Source organism: Pongo abelii, chromosome 7, assembly GCF_028885655.2.
Source record: "Pongo abelii isolate AG06213 chromosome 7, NHGRI_mPonAbe1-v2.0_pri, whole genome shotgun sequence".
NCBI lineage: Eukaryota > Metazoa > Chordata > Mammalia > Primates > Hominidae > Pongo > Pongo abelii.
The window spans coordinates 26,760,486-26,774,347 of NC_071992.2; the positions used below are offsets into that span (position 1 = coordinate 26,760,486).

General features: G+C 43.7%; 1 protein-coding gene across 1 annotated transcript; it reads left to right on the plus strand.

The window, feature by feature from the left end:
• Positions 1-390: 390 nt before the first annotated feature.
• NEFM (neurofilament medium chain) lies at positions 391-7,354 on the plus strand. The gene is made up of 3 exons (XM_024251223.3): positions 391-3,084; positions 3,818-3,942; positions 5,361-7,354. The coding sequence occupies exons 1-3, from the start codon at positions 2,005-2,007 to the stop codon at positions 6,865-6,867; spliced, it is 2,712 nt and encodes a 903-aa protein (XP_024106991.2). The 5' UTR covers positions 391-2,004; the 3' UTR covers positions 6,868-7,354.
• Positions 7,355-13,862: the final 6,508 nt, after the last annotated feature.

Consider the following 13,862-nt stretch of genomic DNA (forward strand, 5'->3'; position numbering starts at 1 on the left):
GGGCCAAGGGACCTGATAAAAATAAAAAATAAAACCTCTAGAAACCCACCCCTTTCCTGATTACTTACTGATGAATATGATCCTGTCTTTTAATAAAACAGGGACTTGAGGAAACATGCTGTGAAAAGAAGCTATTTCGGTCTGGAGTCCCTACTTTTTATAAGCAGTAGTTTCTTCTCATCCATAGCAAGCATTGCACATTCAGTCACTTGTACCTGTGGCCCCAGCGCTGTTGTTAGTTCTGCAATCTCTTCTTCACTTTATCTTGTAGTATTCTGAACTTTTTTAACCTGAATTACCCCCAAAGCACTACCCAAAATAAAGAGACATCTTAACAGTTAGGAGTACACCAGACAGCAAGAAGTCTGTGTAGAGTTCTTGTTTGCATAAACATGTTTAATGATATAGAAAATCTATTCCAAATCAATCATTAAAATCTAAAGCGAAAAATATATTACATTTTAAATGAAGGGAAAACATCTGATTTTATTCAAGGTTGTGGTGAATCTGCTCCGCAACTTTTAAATCAATTTAAAGTTAATTCAGATGCCTTTTCAATCATTGCAGTTACACATAGGAAATACTGAACCGAAAGATGACAAGGCAATTGTTTGTGTCCAAACTTAACAAAAACTATATTTCCCTGGACTTTTCATCCCAACAGATTTCAAATTCTCCTTTCCAAGGAGTATTTGACCTTCACATTTCAGGCCCTGTATCTCTTCATTTCCTATACCATCATATGTTAGAAAACTCAAACTGGGCTACAAGTATATATTTCTGTTAACTGACTTTAATGAATTTTGGTTGTTTTCAAAATCTGCAATCTGTTCATTGTGCCAGCCCTGCATTGCAGGGAAGTCTTAGCCTGTGATTCCAGCTTCGCTCCTGCAAAGAGAGTCACTACAGGCAGGTTTAAATTGTATTTACTCGGAGAGAAGAGGGGGAAGGGAACCCCCTGCCCCCTGCCAACCTGACAGGCCAGGCTGGGTGACAAGCCCTTCGGGTGGCTGCACCTCCCGCTCACCGACCTGGGCGCTGTCCTTGGTGCTGCCGGCGCCATAGCGAGCACAAGCGCCTTACCTTCTGCCCCTGCGGAAGCTGCGGACGTCCCCCAAACGTTAAAAACGCCATATCCCACTTTTTATACAAATAACTACCCCGGCCTGTTCTCTTTGTCCCCTTCCCGAAGCCTTCAGGCAGACCGTTCCTCAAAGTCTTTTTTTTGTTTTGTTTTGTCTTCCAGACCCAGCTCCTCGGCGCTCATCTCCAGCTGCTTTAAGACAAGGAGTGGGGGGAGGGGAGGGAGGCAAGAAAAGATGAGGGTTGGGGAGGGGAAAAGAGGGAATGCAAGGGGAGGGAGGGAGGAGACGGGGAGAAGGAAAGATTGGAAGAAAAGGGTCCCCGAGGAAGGGGCTGAGAGAAGGGCAGGGTGAACCGGACTAAAGGCCAGACAGAGTAGGAGGGAGAAGAGGGGCCAAAAAAGAAGAGGATGAAATTAAGCACAGAAGATGGGTAAAGAAAAAAGTACCGGGGAAAGGGCAAAATAAGAGAAAGCCTTGAGGATAAGAGGGTAGAAGGCTAAAGAACAAGGGGACCACGGGGTCGGGGAAGCGCTGCCCGAACGGCCGGACAGTGACAAAGAAAGGGCGCTGGCGATATTCGCACCAAGGGTGCGAAACGCAATTGGGAAGTGAGAAATGGAAAGAAGGCGAATGCCCGGCTACAAGTAGCCTGGGACTGAAAGGGGACCTGGGGGAGGGGCTGGGCCCAGGGCAGAAAAGTCCAGGTTCCCATGCGGCCTGGGCCCACGTGGAGCGGGCGCTGAATCACCGTTCAGCCGCCCCCCTCCCCTCCTCCCCGACCGGTGCCCGCAGTCCCCGCCTCCTCGGCCGCCGCCTCCACGGGGCGGGGCCCTGGCCCGGGACCAGCGCCGCGGCTATAAACGGGCTGCGGCGAGGCCGGCAGAACGCTGTGACAGCCACACACCCCAAGGCCTCCAAGATGAGCTACACGTTGGACTCGCTGGGCAACCCGTCCGCCTACCGGCGGGTAACCGAGACCCGCTCGAGCTTCAGCCGCGTCAGCGGCTCCCCGTCCAGCGGCTTCCGCTCGCAGTCGTGGTCCCGCGGCTCGCCCAGCACCGTGTCCTCCTCCTACAAGCGCAGCATGCTCGCCCCGCGCCTCGCCTACAGCTCGGCCATGCTCAGCTCCGCCGAGAGCAGCCTTGACTTCAGCCAGTCCTCGTCCCTGCTCAACGGCGGCTCCGGACCCGGCGGCGACTACAAGCTGTCCCGTTCCAACGAGAAGGAGCAGCTGCAGGGGCTGAACGACCGCTTCGCCGGCTACATAGAGAAGGTGCACTACCTGGAGCAGCAGAATAAGGAGATTGAGGCGGAGATCCAGGCGCTGCGGCAGAAGCAGGCCTCGCACGCCCAGCTGGGCGACGCGTACGACCAGGAGATCCGCGAGCTGCGCGCCACCCTGGAGATGGTGAACCACGAGAAGGCTCAGGTGCAGCTGGACTCGGACCACCTGGAGGAAGACATCCACCGGCTAAAGGAGCGCTTCGAGGAGGAGGCGCGGTTGCGCGACGACACTGAGGCGGCCATCCGCGCGCTGCGCAAAGACATCGAGGAGGCGTCGCTGGTCAAGGTGGAGCTGGACAAGAAGGTGCAGTCGCTGCAGGATGAGGTGGCCTTCCTGCGGAGCAACCACGAGGAAGAGGTGGCCGACCTTCTGGCCCAGATCCAGGCATCGCACATCACGGTGGAGCGCAAAGACTACCTGAAGACAGACATCTCGACGGCGCTGAAGGAAATCCGCTCCCAGCTCGAAAGCCACTCAGACCAGAATATGCACCAGGCCGAAGAGTGGTTCAAATGCCGCTACGCCAAGCTCACCGAGGCGGCCGAGCAGAACAAGGAGGCCATCCGCTCCGCCAAGGAAGAGATCGCCGAGTACCGGCGCCAGCTGCAGTCCAAAAGCATCGAGCTAGAGTCGGTGCGCGGCACCAAGGAGTCCCTGGAGCGGCAGCTAAGCGACATCGAGGAGCGCCACAACCACGACCTCAGCAGCTACCAGGTAGGAACAGCGGCTGCGCGGCCAGCCTGCGCCAGCGCCAGCGCCGCGCGCCCCCGACACTTGGGCGCGTGCCCAGGCGCCCTCTCCGCGGCGCTCCCTGGTGGCCGCTCGCTAGAGCGCGCGCGCCGCCGACCTAGGGTAGTTGCGGATCAGCGTCCTCGCCCCTCTCATCCTCCACACTCCGCCCCCACCCACCTGCCCCAGCTGCTAAGGGTCTTGACCTTTTTCAAAAAACATGCATCTTTTCCAGTTCTAATTTTGCACGCTTGCACGTTTAAAGCAGGAGGGATGAATTCGGTAGTGGATAAATCAGCAACTTTAGGATAGCTTATGCAGAAACGCGTGTATTCTCTACTTTTCCGGCAGTGATCGGAAGAGCTCTCAAAATTGGCTTCAGCCCAAAGGGCTCAGATGGGAATGGCCAGGTCAGCCATGGAGTTTCCCCATGCATGCTTGTGTCCTGTTGAGACGTGTTCTAAGTCCACTGGTCTCCGTGCGTGATGTGCCCAGGAAGTGTCCTATTGTCTTACTGATCTTGTATGTTCGTTTGAGAATCCCTTAGATTTAAAAGAAAAAGGGGGTGGGGGAGGGGGGCTGGGAGTCGGGTGTCAGCGAGGTTTGCAGAAGTGGAGGGAGACGGGAGGAGGCGAGGGGGAAGGGGTAGCAAGTGGTTTGCGAAGGAAGTTGCTGTTTGCAAGGATGAGTCTAGGGAGACTCTCTGTGTCTGTTTCAGGACACCATCCAGCAGCTGGAAAATGAGCTTCGGGGCACAAAGTGGGAAATGGCTCGTCATTTGCGCGAATACCAGGACCTCCTCAACGTCAAGATGGCTCTGGATATAGAAATCGCTGCGTACAGGTACGGTGCTTACTATGTGCGTGGCCGGAACACTAACCGCAGTGCAGAGGCTGTTCGGGCAGAGCTTCCACCACTTAAGTTAAAGCAGGCAGGGTGCAGGCATCAACTCAGCACCTGGTTTTCTTGCTTACTTAAAAAGAAATTATTCTAAAGAATTGCAAGTGTAGTTTTACCTCTTTTTATGCAGCTTTAAAAGAATGAATACTAGTAGAAACAAAAGGTTTTTGAATTACACGAAGGAGGTGCAGATTAATCTCAATGCATATGCTTAAACTTTTTATGGAAAAATGTTTTCAAATGCTGGAAGCATGAACAGAGTTTTGGTTTCTAATATTTCATCTAGTGGTTTCAGCTTTTCAAATGTATAATGTCAAGGACAAACACCAGGACATTCTATTTCTCTGTTTCTCTGTTATATAGCTTACTATTGCCATCATCTGGCTGAGAATAGATATAGAATGATAGAATACAGATACAGTTATTCTATATATGTAGATAATTTATATGTATTACATTTTATGCTAGACTGCAGTATAAATTATATCTATATATCATGTATGATATTAATCTAGATCTATAGATACATATATGTGCATATGCATATAAATCTAGATATATAGACACAAATATGTATGATCTTTTTATAGATAGTGAGATAGGTTATAGGTCTATTAATTGGTGTGACCTTGCTGTTGACTAAGCGCAAAGGACAAAATCGTTGATTAAAATTTTTCTACTACCAATAAGGTAGTTATAATATAATGAGAATAAATTGCATTTACAGAGCTATCTCTCTTTTCAGGAAAGCTGAATAACTACATTAAATAGACACTTTATGATAAAAATTATCAACCAATTTGTAACTCGATACACCCATATTAACACCTGGCTAAGTTCTGAAATATGCTTAACAGTAAGATTTTTATGAAAGTTATATTTGCTTTAAAAATAGTACATATCCTGAAAATCTAAATGTTTAAGAAAGTGACTACTCTCAGAAAGGCTGTTTGGCTTTGGAGTTTGGGGGCATTTTGTTTCTGGCTTTTTGTTTTTTTGTTTTTGTTTTTGTTTTTTGCTATTTGGTCACCAACAAGTTTTTCAGCATATTCATGTTGTACCTAATGGATCTCTACTGCAGGGCCAAGACTTAGTAGTTGGGTGTGGTTAGTGGACTATTGGGCAAGGTTAGTCATTGTAGGAGGCAACTGTCTGGCAGTCCAGGAGAATCTTTCTCTGTCACTGAGTATAATGTAATATGCCAGTAAGTGATAGCAGGTATTATACTGAATTGATAGCATATTTTACTTATGTAATTCTATTTATTCAAAGGTAGCTACCACAATACCCAGAATGTAATGAAGCTCAGAAGGCCCAGTGAAATTTTTACTATGTCTTATGTTCTTTGATTTTCTGCTTAGAAAACTCCTGGAGGGTGAAGAGACCAGATTTAGCACATTTGCAGGAAGCATCACTGGGCCACTGTATACACACCGACCCCCAGTCACAATAACCAGTAAGATTCAGAAAACCAAGGTGGAAGCTCCCAAGCTTAAGGTCCAACACAAATTTGTCGAGGAGATCATAGAGGAAACCAAAGTGGAGGATGAGAAATCAGAAATGGAAGAGGCCCTGACAGCCATTACAGAGGAATTGGCCGTTTCCATGAAGGAAGAGAAGGAAGAAGCAGCAGAAGAAAAGGAAGAGGAACCCGAAGCTGAAGAAGAAGAAGTAGCTGCCAAAAAGTCTCCAGTGAAAGCAACTGCACCTGAAGTTAAAGAAGAGGAAGAAGGGGAAAAGGAGGAAGAAGGCCAGGAAGAAGAGGAGGAAGAAGAGGAGGGAGCTAAGTCAGACCAAGCCGAAGAGGGAGGATCCGAGAAGGAAGGCTCTAGTGAAAAAGAGGAAGGTGAGCAGGAAGAAGGAGAAACAGAAGCTGAAGCTGAAGGAGAGGAAGCCGAAGCTAAAGAGGAAAAGAAAGTGGAGGAAAAGAGTGAGGAAGTGGCTACCAAGGAGGAGCTGGTGGCAGATGCCAAGGTGGAAAAGCCAGAAAAAGCCAAGTCTCCTGTGCCAAAATCCCCAGTGGAAGAGAAAGGCAAGTCTCCTGTGCCGAAATCACCAGTGGAAGAGAAAGGCAAGTCTCCTGTGTCGAAATCACCAGTGGAAGAGAAAGGCAAGTCTCCTGTGTCAAAATCACCAGTGGAAGAGAAAGCCAAGTCTCCTGTGCCAAAATCACCAGTGGAAGAGGCAAAGTCAAAAGCAGAAGTGGGGAAAGGTGAACAGAAAGAGGAAGAAGAAAAGGAAGTCAAGGAAGCTCCCAAAGAAGAGAAGGTAGAGAAAAAGGAAGAGAAACCAAAGGATGTGCCAGAGAAGAAGAAAGCTGAGTCCCCGGTAAAGGAGGAAGCTGTGGCGGAGGTGGTCACCGTCACCAAATCGGTAAAGGTACACTTGGAGAAAGAGACCAAAGAAGAGGGGAAGCCAGTGCAGCAGGAGAAAGAGAAGGAGAAAGCAGGAGGAGAGGGAGGAAGTGAGGAGGAAGGGAGTGATAAAGGTGCCAAGGGATCCAGGAAGGAAGACATAGCTGTCAATGGGGAGGTAGAAGGAAAAGAGGAGGTAGAGCAGGAGACCAAGGAAAAAGGCAGTGGGAGGGAAGAGGAGAAAGGCGTTGTCACCAATGGCCTAGACTTGAGCCCGGCAGATGAAAAGAAGGGGGGTGATAAAAGTGAGGAGAAAGTGGTAGTGACCAAAACGGTAGAAAAAATCACCAGTGAGGGGGGAGATGGTGCTACCAAATATATCACTAAATCTGTAACCGTCACTCAAAAGGTTGAAGAGCATGAAGAGACCTTTGAGGAGAAACTAGTGTCTACTAAAAAGGTAGAAAAAGTCACTTCACACGCCATAGTAAAGGAAGTCACCCAGAGTGACTAAGATTTGAGTCCATTGCAAAAGGTTAAGCCATATGACAATTTCAAAATGCATGTGATTGGCAGCTTCAAAACAGAACGGGTTCTCCCATGGGGGCTCCAGACATTGTATTTTACTTTGTGCAATATGAGGGGACTGCATGCAAGCTCAGGGTGCTCCCTCCTCAGTCTTTGGGGGATTCAAATGCATGACATTGTATGTACCTGGGAAATTTGCCAATTTCCTAAGCTGTTGGAAGGGGGTCACTTAAGGGGGGATGTCTTGAGATGTATTATGCAAAGTACCAACTGAGCCAAAAACAATAAATGAAACACAGAACTCAGCCTTAAGAAAGCTATATATGAATAATTATGTTTACCTCACTGGTGCATTTAAAATGGACTTTTGTTCATGGGAGAACCTTGCTGACATGCACAGTTTGCAATCTTATGTTGATCGATGTTAAATGTCACAGCAGTACTTGCTCAATAAAGGTCATATTGGAAACATAGTCAATTGCTGAGTCTTATGTCATTTCTCTTTTTTAAATTTTTATTTATTTATTTTTATTTAGAGATGGGGTCTTGCTATGTGACCTCAAGCAGTCCTCCCGCCTCAGCCACCCAAAGTGCTGGGATTACAGGCATGAGCCACTACGCCCAGCCTGTTATGCCATTTCAAAGTAAAATCTCCACTACCTGAAGCTTTCTTGCCCTGAAATAGATTATTGGGGGGAGTCATAAGTAAACTGCACATCTTATTGCTATCTCCCTGACAGCGATTACTTGGAAAACGTAATTGCTGAAGATATTTTCAGGTGTCAACATCTTCACTGAGCCCGGTCTTCATCCCAAAATTTTAAAATCATATTTTTGAAATAAAAATAAAAGCATCAGATACAAATAGGAATCTGGTGGGATAGAAATCTTCAGTGTTTGTTTCTATCCCAAAACAGAACTCAGAACCTCTAGGTAAGAGGACCAATAAAGGAGGGGTTCATAACTTGTGCCTTAGAGTTGGGACAGAGACAGAGGAGCTCATGGCATTTATGATGATCTGTCCAGCGGGGACAGGGCTGACATCACTAACACTCCTACCCGGAACTATCCAGCCTCAGAGGCATGCCTCCTGTGCACAAACACACACATACACATTGTCTGCATCACTAATGCTTGATTTGGCTGACAGAGATTTACACCTTTAGTATTCTACTAATTGGGGAAAATAATATAAAAAATAAATTAAATACCCTACCTGAGAAAATAAAAATGAGATTCTGTGACATAGGCAATAAGTGTTTTTAAATAAAAAGACATGATCTTGACCAAGGAAATACTACCATCCCCTTTTCAAAACTTGTTTTAGGCCTTGAAGACCATTAATATATTAATTAGCACATTATCCTGTCCAAGTCCATGTTTTTTCATTAATAGGATCAGCTCAATAATACAATCCTTGATAATATTTTCAGTGACTTTTTCAAGATAACTCCAATTTTAATGCCTAAACATACCCAGGAAGCTAATTGTTAATGGCAGTTTTTATTGTTTCCCAATCATTAGCCATTTGCCAATCCTCACAATTTTGGCTACATCTGAGTATCATCTATACAATTATGTATTCAGATTTCTTTCTTTAAAACAATTTATTTTTTATGTTAAGATGTTAATTTTTCTGAAGCAAAAATATCCATGACACACAAAGTGACACAGGAATTATTTAAATATAATCAGCAAAAAAAAAAAAAAGAAAAAAACCCTGATCTAGTGATACAGAATTTAAAAATAAAAAAGAGCATATTGGAAGGATACAGGGTAACTCCTAGAGTGAAAACATCAGCAGAGGAGGCAGGTGTTGGGAGAGAGTAGCTCAGACAGCCTCAGGGACAGAGGTCTCAGGAATCATCATGCAGTCACAGGGCGGATTAAACTGAAAACTCTGTGACACTTCATTGGAATTCCAGGAACAGAGCATCATCTATTTGCCACACACCTTTGCCAGCAAAGAGGAGCACCTTGACTGATAGTCCCACCCAAACTGACTCCAATGGCAGAACTGCAGCTCTTCACAGAAAAGTCTGGGAGCTGTTATCAGAAGTAGGAATGGAGGCTGGAGTTATATGATACGATCTATGTGAATTTTTAAAATACCCACTAAATATATAATCATTACTATAAAAATACTCATTTGCACCTAAAATCATCTCACTTACCAGCACTGGACCCTGGGGTTTAGAAGACTTTCTTTTTTGGTAGTATATATTGTTTAAAAATGACAGGATCAATCAGCAAAACTCCAACGCAGGCACCAGAAACTTAACTCTTCAGCTCTAACTTTGTTTTCAACCACTTCGTTTTCTTTCCTAAGAAGGTAAGACGTTCAATAATATTGCCACGTATTTCATAAAACAAAATCACTATTTTGTACCCTTTAAAAATGACAGAACACCTCTGGCTGCAATGGCACAGGCCAATAGTCACAGCTGTTCCAGAGGCTGAGACATGAGGATCACTCAAGCCCTGGAGTTTGAGTCCAGCCCTGGCAAAGTAGTGGGAACCCATCTCTAAAATAAATAAATAAATAGAACAACATACCTTTGATAACCCATGCAGGTATTTCTAAGTCAATCAATTGCCTGGTTGATTCATTAATTCAATAAATGTTGATTGAGGACTAGAGACTGGAGATACAATGGTCTTCTCTTATAAAATTACTTATTTTGTTGTCACTGCCAGCCATTACACTATTATTGAAAGAGAAAGCAATTTGAAATTCATGTTTCCAAATATGTTCAGTGACAGGGAGAAACTACATTTAAACTAATCACAAATCTCCAAGTGTTTAGGATATGAGTACCTTTCCTCTGACGACAATAGGTCTCTGGGGACAATGACATTAAGGCATTGAAAAACAGAATTTCTACCTTGCCAGTAGACTGTCTTGGAGACACTATTTTATTTTAAACATTGTGAGGATTATCAAAGTTCATTTATTCTCAATCTTAAAACATATAAGAACAGATTTTTTTTAAGAAAAAACTTCCTCTGGGTCACACACTAGTAGATGATAGAACTGGGATTTAACTCATAGGAAAGGTCCAGAGTATGTACTCTTTTTTTTTTTTTTTTTTTTGACAGGCTCTCACTCTGTCACCCAGACTGGAGTTCAGTGGCATGATCATGGTTCACTGCAGCCTGGAGCATCTGGGCTCAGGTGATCCTCCCACCTCAGCCTCCTGAGTAGCTGAGACTACAGGCACATGCCACCATGCCCAGCTAACTATTTTTGTGGGGTTTTTTTGTAGAGATAAGTTTCGTGATGTTGCCCAGGCTGGTCTCAAACCCCTGGACTCAGGCAATCTGCCCACTTCAGCCTCCCAAAGTGCTGGGATTACAGATGTGAACCACCATGCCCAGCCCAAAGCATACACTCTTAACCTCTGTCCTATAGTAATCCTCAAATGTATCCATTGTGGCCACCTCCATTTATAAGGATGTTAAGCTAGAGTCATTTCTTTCTTTTAAAATTGAAAAAAAGAAAACAGAGGAATACTATAAATCATTCATTTAATATACTTGCATATCTCTTTACATTTAAAAAAAGACACAATATCACTTCTCTATGGTACTGTGTTTGCATCTTGAGGAAAAGAATAAATACTCAAATGCAAAATAAGTGGTGATTCCTTCTATCACAACAGCTTGCAAGTGCCAAACACTTTTCTCATGTTCAATAGACAGAGTTATTTCTAGTGCATTTCCTTCTATTGCCAGTCAGTGCAGACAGAAACAGTATTAAAACATTAGGATATTCATTTCCACAACAAATAGGTTGGTTGTTCCAGTTTGGAACAAGTTATTTTTTTCCTAGTGTTTTATATAATTTGCCCAAAGGGAACCAGGAGCTATTTTTAAGTGAATTATTCTATTAGATCTGCATAAAATTTGTCTATTTTTAGGGCCCCTCAACCCTTAGAGCCTGGCAAAAATAACAGATGAGAGTTCAAGTCCCAGGCTGTAGATAGCAAAATTGTGTGTATTGGGTCCATCATATTTACCCTCTAAGCCTCCACCTCCTTCTCTGTAAAACAGGGCTGCCGAGGTGATGGGGTGTTACCTATAAAAATGCTCCACACTGTAACAGGCATTTGGTAGCCAATCAAAACCATTTGTTAAAGATAATGAATTTTAAATTGTATCACAGCTATAGGTACAGAATTTTTAAAGAGAATAAATTAACTGGTAGCTTAATTTTCTTATATATAATTTCAATACAGATTGCAATGATGAGTTTACCAAAATAAGTACACAATATGAATATAAATATACTCCTCATGTACACATATATTTCTTCATCAGTGTACACATAATTTCATTACCCATATAGAGAATTTGGGTGGAAAATCACTGCATTTTTCATTGCATTAATCTATATAGGCTGCTTAGACACCCAAGAATCCATCTACATAATCATGGGGCTTAAAAGTTTCTTGACCAGGCGTGGTGGCTCACACTTGTAATCCCAGCACTTTGGGAGGCCGAGGCGGGCAGATGACCTGAAGTCTGGAGTTTGAGACCAGCCTGGCCATTACGGTGAAACCCCATCTCTACTAAAAATACAAAAATTAGCCGGGCATAGTGATGGGCGCCTGTAATTCCAGCTACGTGGGAGGCTGAGGCTGCAGAATTGCTTGAACCTGGGAGGCAGAGGTTGCAGTGAGCTGAGATCGTGTCACTCCACTCCAGCCTGGGCGACAGAGTAAGACTCCGCATCAAAAAAAAAAAAAAAAAAAAGTTTATTGATGCAAATTATTTAAAACCATATTGAGAGTAAGAGAGAGAAATATTTTTGTGCTAGGCCTCTGAAGACAGCATGAAATCCCCAGATCCATGCTAACTGTGGTCAACACCATAATGCAGGGCTTTCAGGATTCTCTTTGACTTCCTATTTGAGGTATTTTGAAAAGTTACCACATCTTCAATAAGGTATTCATTTTAGGTAATGCTCCTTAAATCATTCCCTAACTCTAATTAGCATTCTTATCTTAGAAGAGAACAGAGTTGAAAAAAAATTAACAGATGACTACATAAAAAGGCTTTTTTTTTTAAGCTTATGAAAAGCATAATCATTCTAAAGGGCTAAGTAGGCAGGACCACTTACATAGGCCCATGCTATAGTCTTGTTTTGTATGTGGGTGGGTGAGGTGAGTAGCGGGTGGAGAGCAGAGAATCAAGGGCCCCAGAATTTGAGTGACAACATTGTGTCCAGAAGGCAAACACCGGGAATTTTTGATTCTGCATTGAGATCACAAGATCACAAGTCAGGGGCCAACTTCAAGTATCATAGGTTCTACTTTTGGTGTTCTCACATTCCTGAGAGAGTAAACCCTGACAACAAAAAGAGATAAGGACTGAAAAGGGCTCCTTTTCCTATTGGTTCTCAAATTTCAAATAAATTTCCGTGAGGAGGGTAAAATTACTGGTTTGCATTAGTGCTTTGGAATATGCTTAATTGTAATTGCTCATCATCTCTGCTGGAAAATCACAGATTAGTTGAAACCACAGAGTATAGCACAAAGAGCCTTCTTTGCCCTGGGATCTAGAAGGTTGGGCCCTCTATACAAGTGACAACACCTCAGACCTCCCATTTTAACTTGGAAAATTCAAGTGTATGTTGAATTCTGTGATGATGTGTTTATATCTTCCTTGATTCATATGTCAAAAACTTACTCTTATCCAAAAAGAGTAATTCAGCTTAAGGAGAATCTGCACTTAAAATACTGTGTGCTAATATTTGGAAGAACAAAAAGTTAAAAGTTATTAACTTTTGGGCAGGGAACAGTTTTGTGGCTCAGCACACTGAGAGTGTGAGGTGGGAGGAGATCGCATGAGCCAGCAGTTGGAGACCAGGCTGGGCAACACTGGGAGACCTGGTCTTTACAAAAAATACAAAGAAAAATAAATTAGCCAGACATGGTGCCGTATACCTGTGTTCCAGCTACTCAGGAGACTGAGGTGGGAGAACTGCTTGAGCCTGGGACGTCGAGGCTGCAGTGAGGCATGATTGTGCCACTGCACTCCAGCCTCGGTGACAGAGCAAGACCCTGTCTCAAAAAAAAAAAAAAAAAAAAAGTCATTTACTTTTATCTATGTAAGTATATAATGTATGAATATCAGAAAGAGAAATAGAAAAACTGACCTCCCTCTTCCCCAGATTTCTTCCTAACTATGGCTGCCTAGTTACTTCTGAACTGGATTTCTCAGTGGCCCCAAATAAAATTACAAATATAAGACACAGAATAACAATGTCTGACAAATAGTAGGCATTTAATTAATGGTAAATTTTCATTGCCATTATTAATATTCGTTTTAAAAGTAATAACTGGCCGGGCGTGATGGCTCACACCTGTAATCCCAGCACTTTGGGAGGCCGAGGCAGGCGGATCATGAGGTCAAGAGATTGAGACCATCCTGGCTAACATGGTGAAACCCCGATTCTACTAAAAAATACAAAAAAGTAGCCAGGCATGATGGCGGGCACCTGTAGTCCCAGCTACTCGGGAGGCTGAGGCAGAAGAATGGCGTGAACCTGGGAGGCAGAGCTTGCAGTGAGCCGAGATCACACCACTGCACTCCAGCCTGGGCGACAGAGCGAGACTCCATCTCAAAATAAATAAATAAATAAAAATAAACAAATAAATAAAAGTAATAACTAAAATAGTCATGTATATTAATTACCATGTCAATAAGAGATACACACAAAAATTAAACCTGTAGCAAAGCTTCAAGTAGAAGAGTAGATACCTTTGCACTAAACTTTACTTACTATATATATGCTACTCAGAATCATAAAACCCTAAAGGTTGAATTAGCTGATAATATTTAACCCACCTTTCTTATGCCTAAAAAGCAGCTGCCTAACCTATAATTGAATATCTACAGTGACAGGGAAGTTACTTTGCTCCAAGCCATCCCAACAGATAACTTGGACTGTTTGGAAAACCTTCTTTACATTGTTCT

What these genes read in the sequence shown, in the direction of transcription:
- NEFM (XM_024251223.3), top strand. Translation starts at nt 2,005, where the DNA reads ATGAGCTACACGTTGGACTCGCTGGGCAACCCGTCCGCCTACCGGCGG. An exon ending in ACGACCTCAGCAGCTACCAG is followed by an intron (nt 3,085 to 3,817) that starts GTAGGAACAGCG and finishes TGTCTGTTTCAG; the next exon opens with GACACCATCCAGCAGCTGGA. An exon ending in ATAGAAATCGCTGCGTACAG is followed by an intron (nt 3,943 to 5,360) that starts GTACGGTGCTTA and finishes TTTTCTGCTTAG; the next exon opens with AAAACTCCTGGAGGGTGAAG.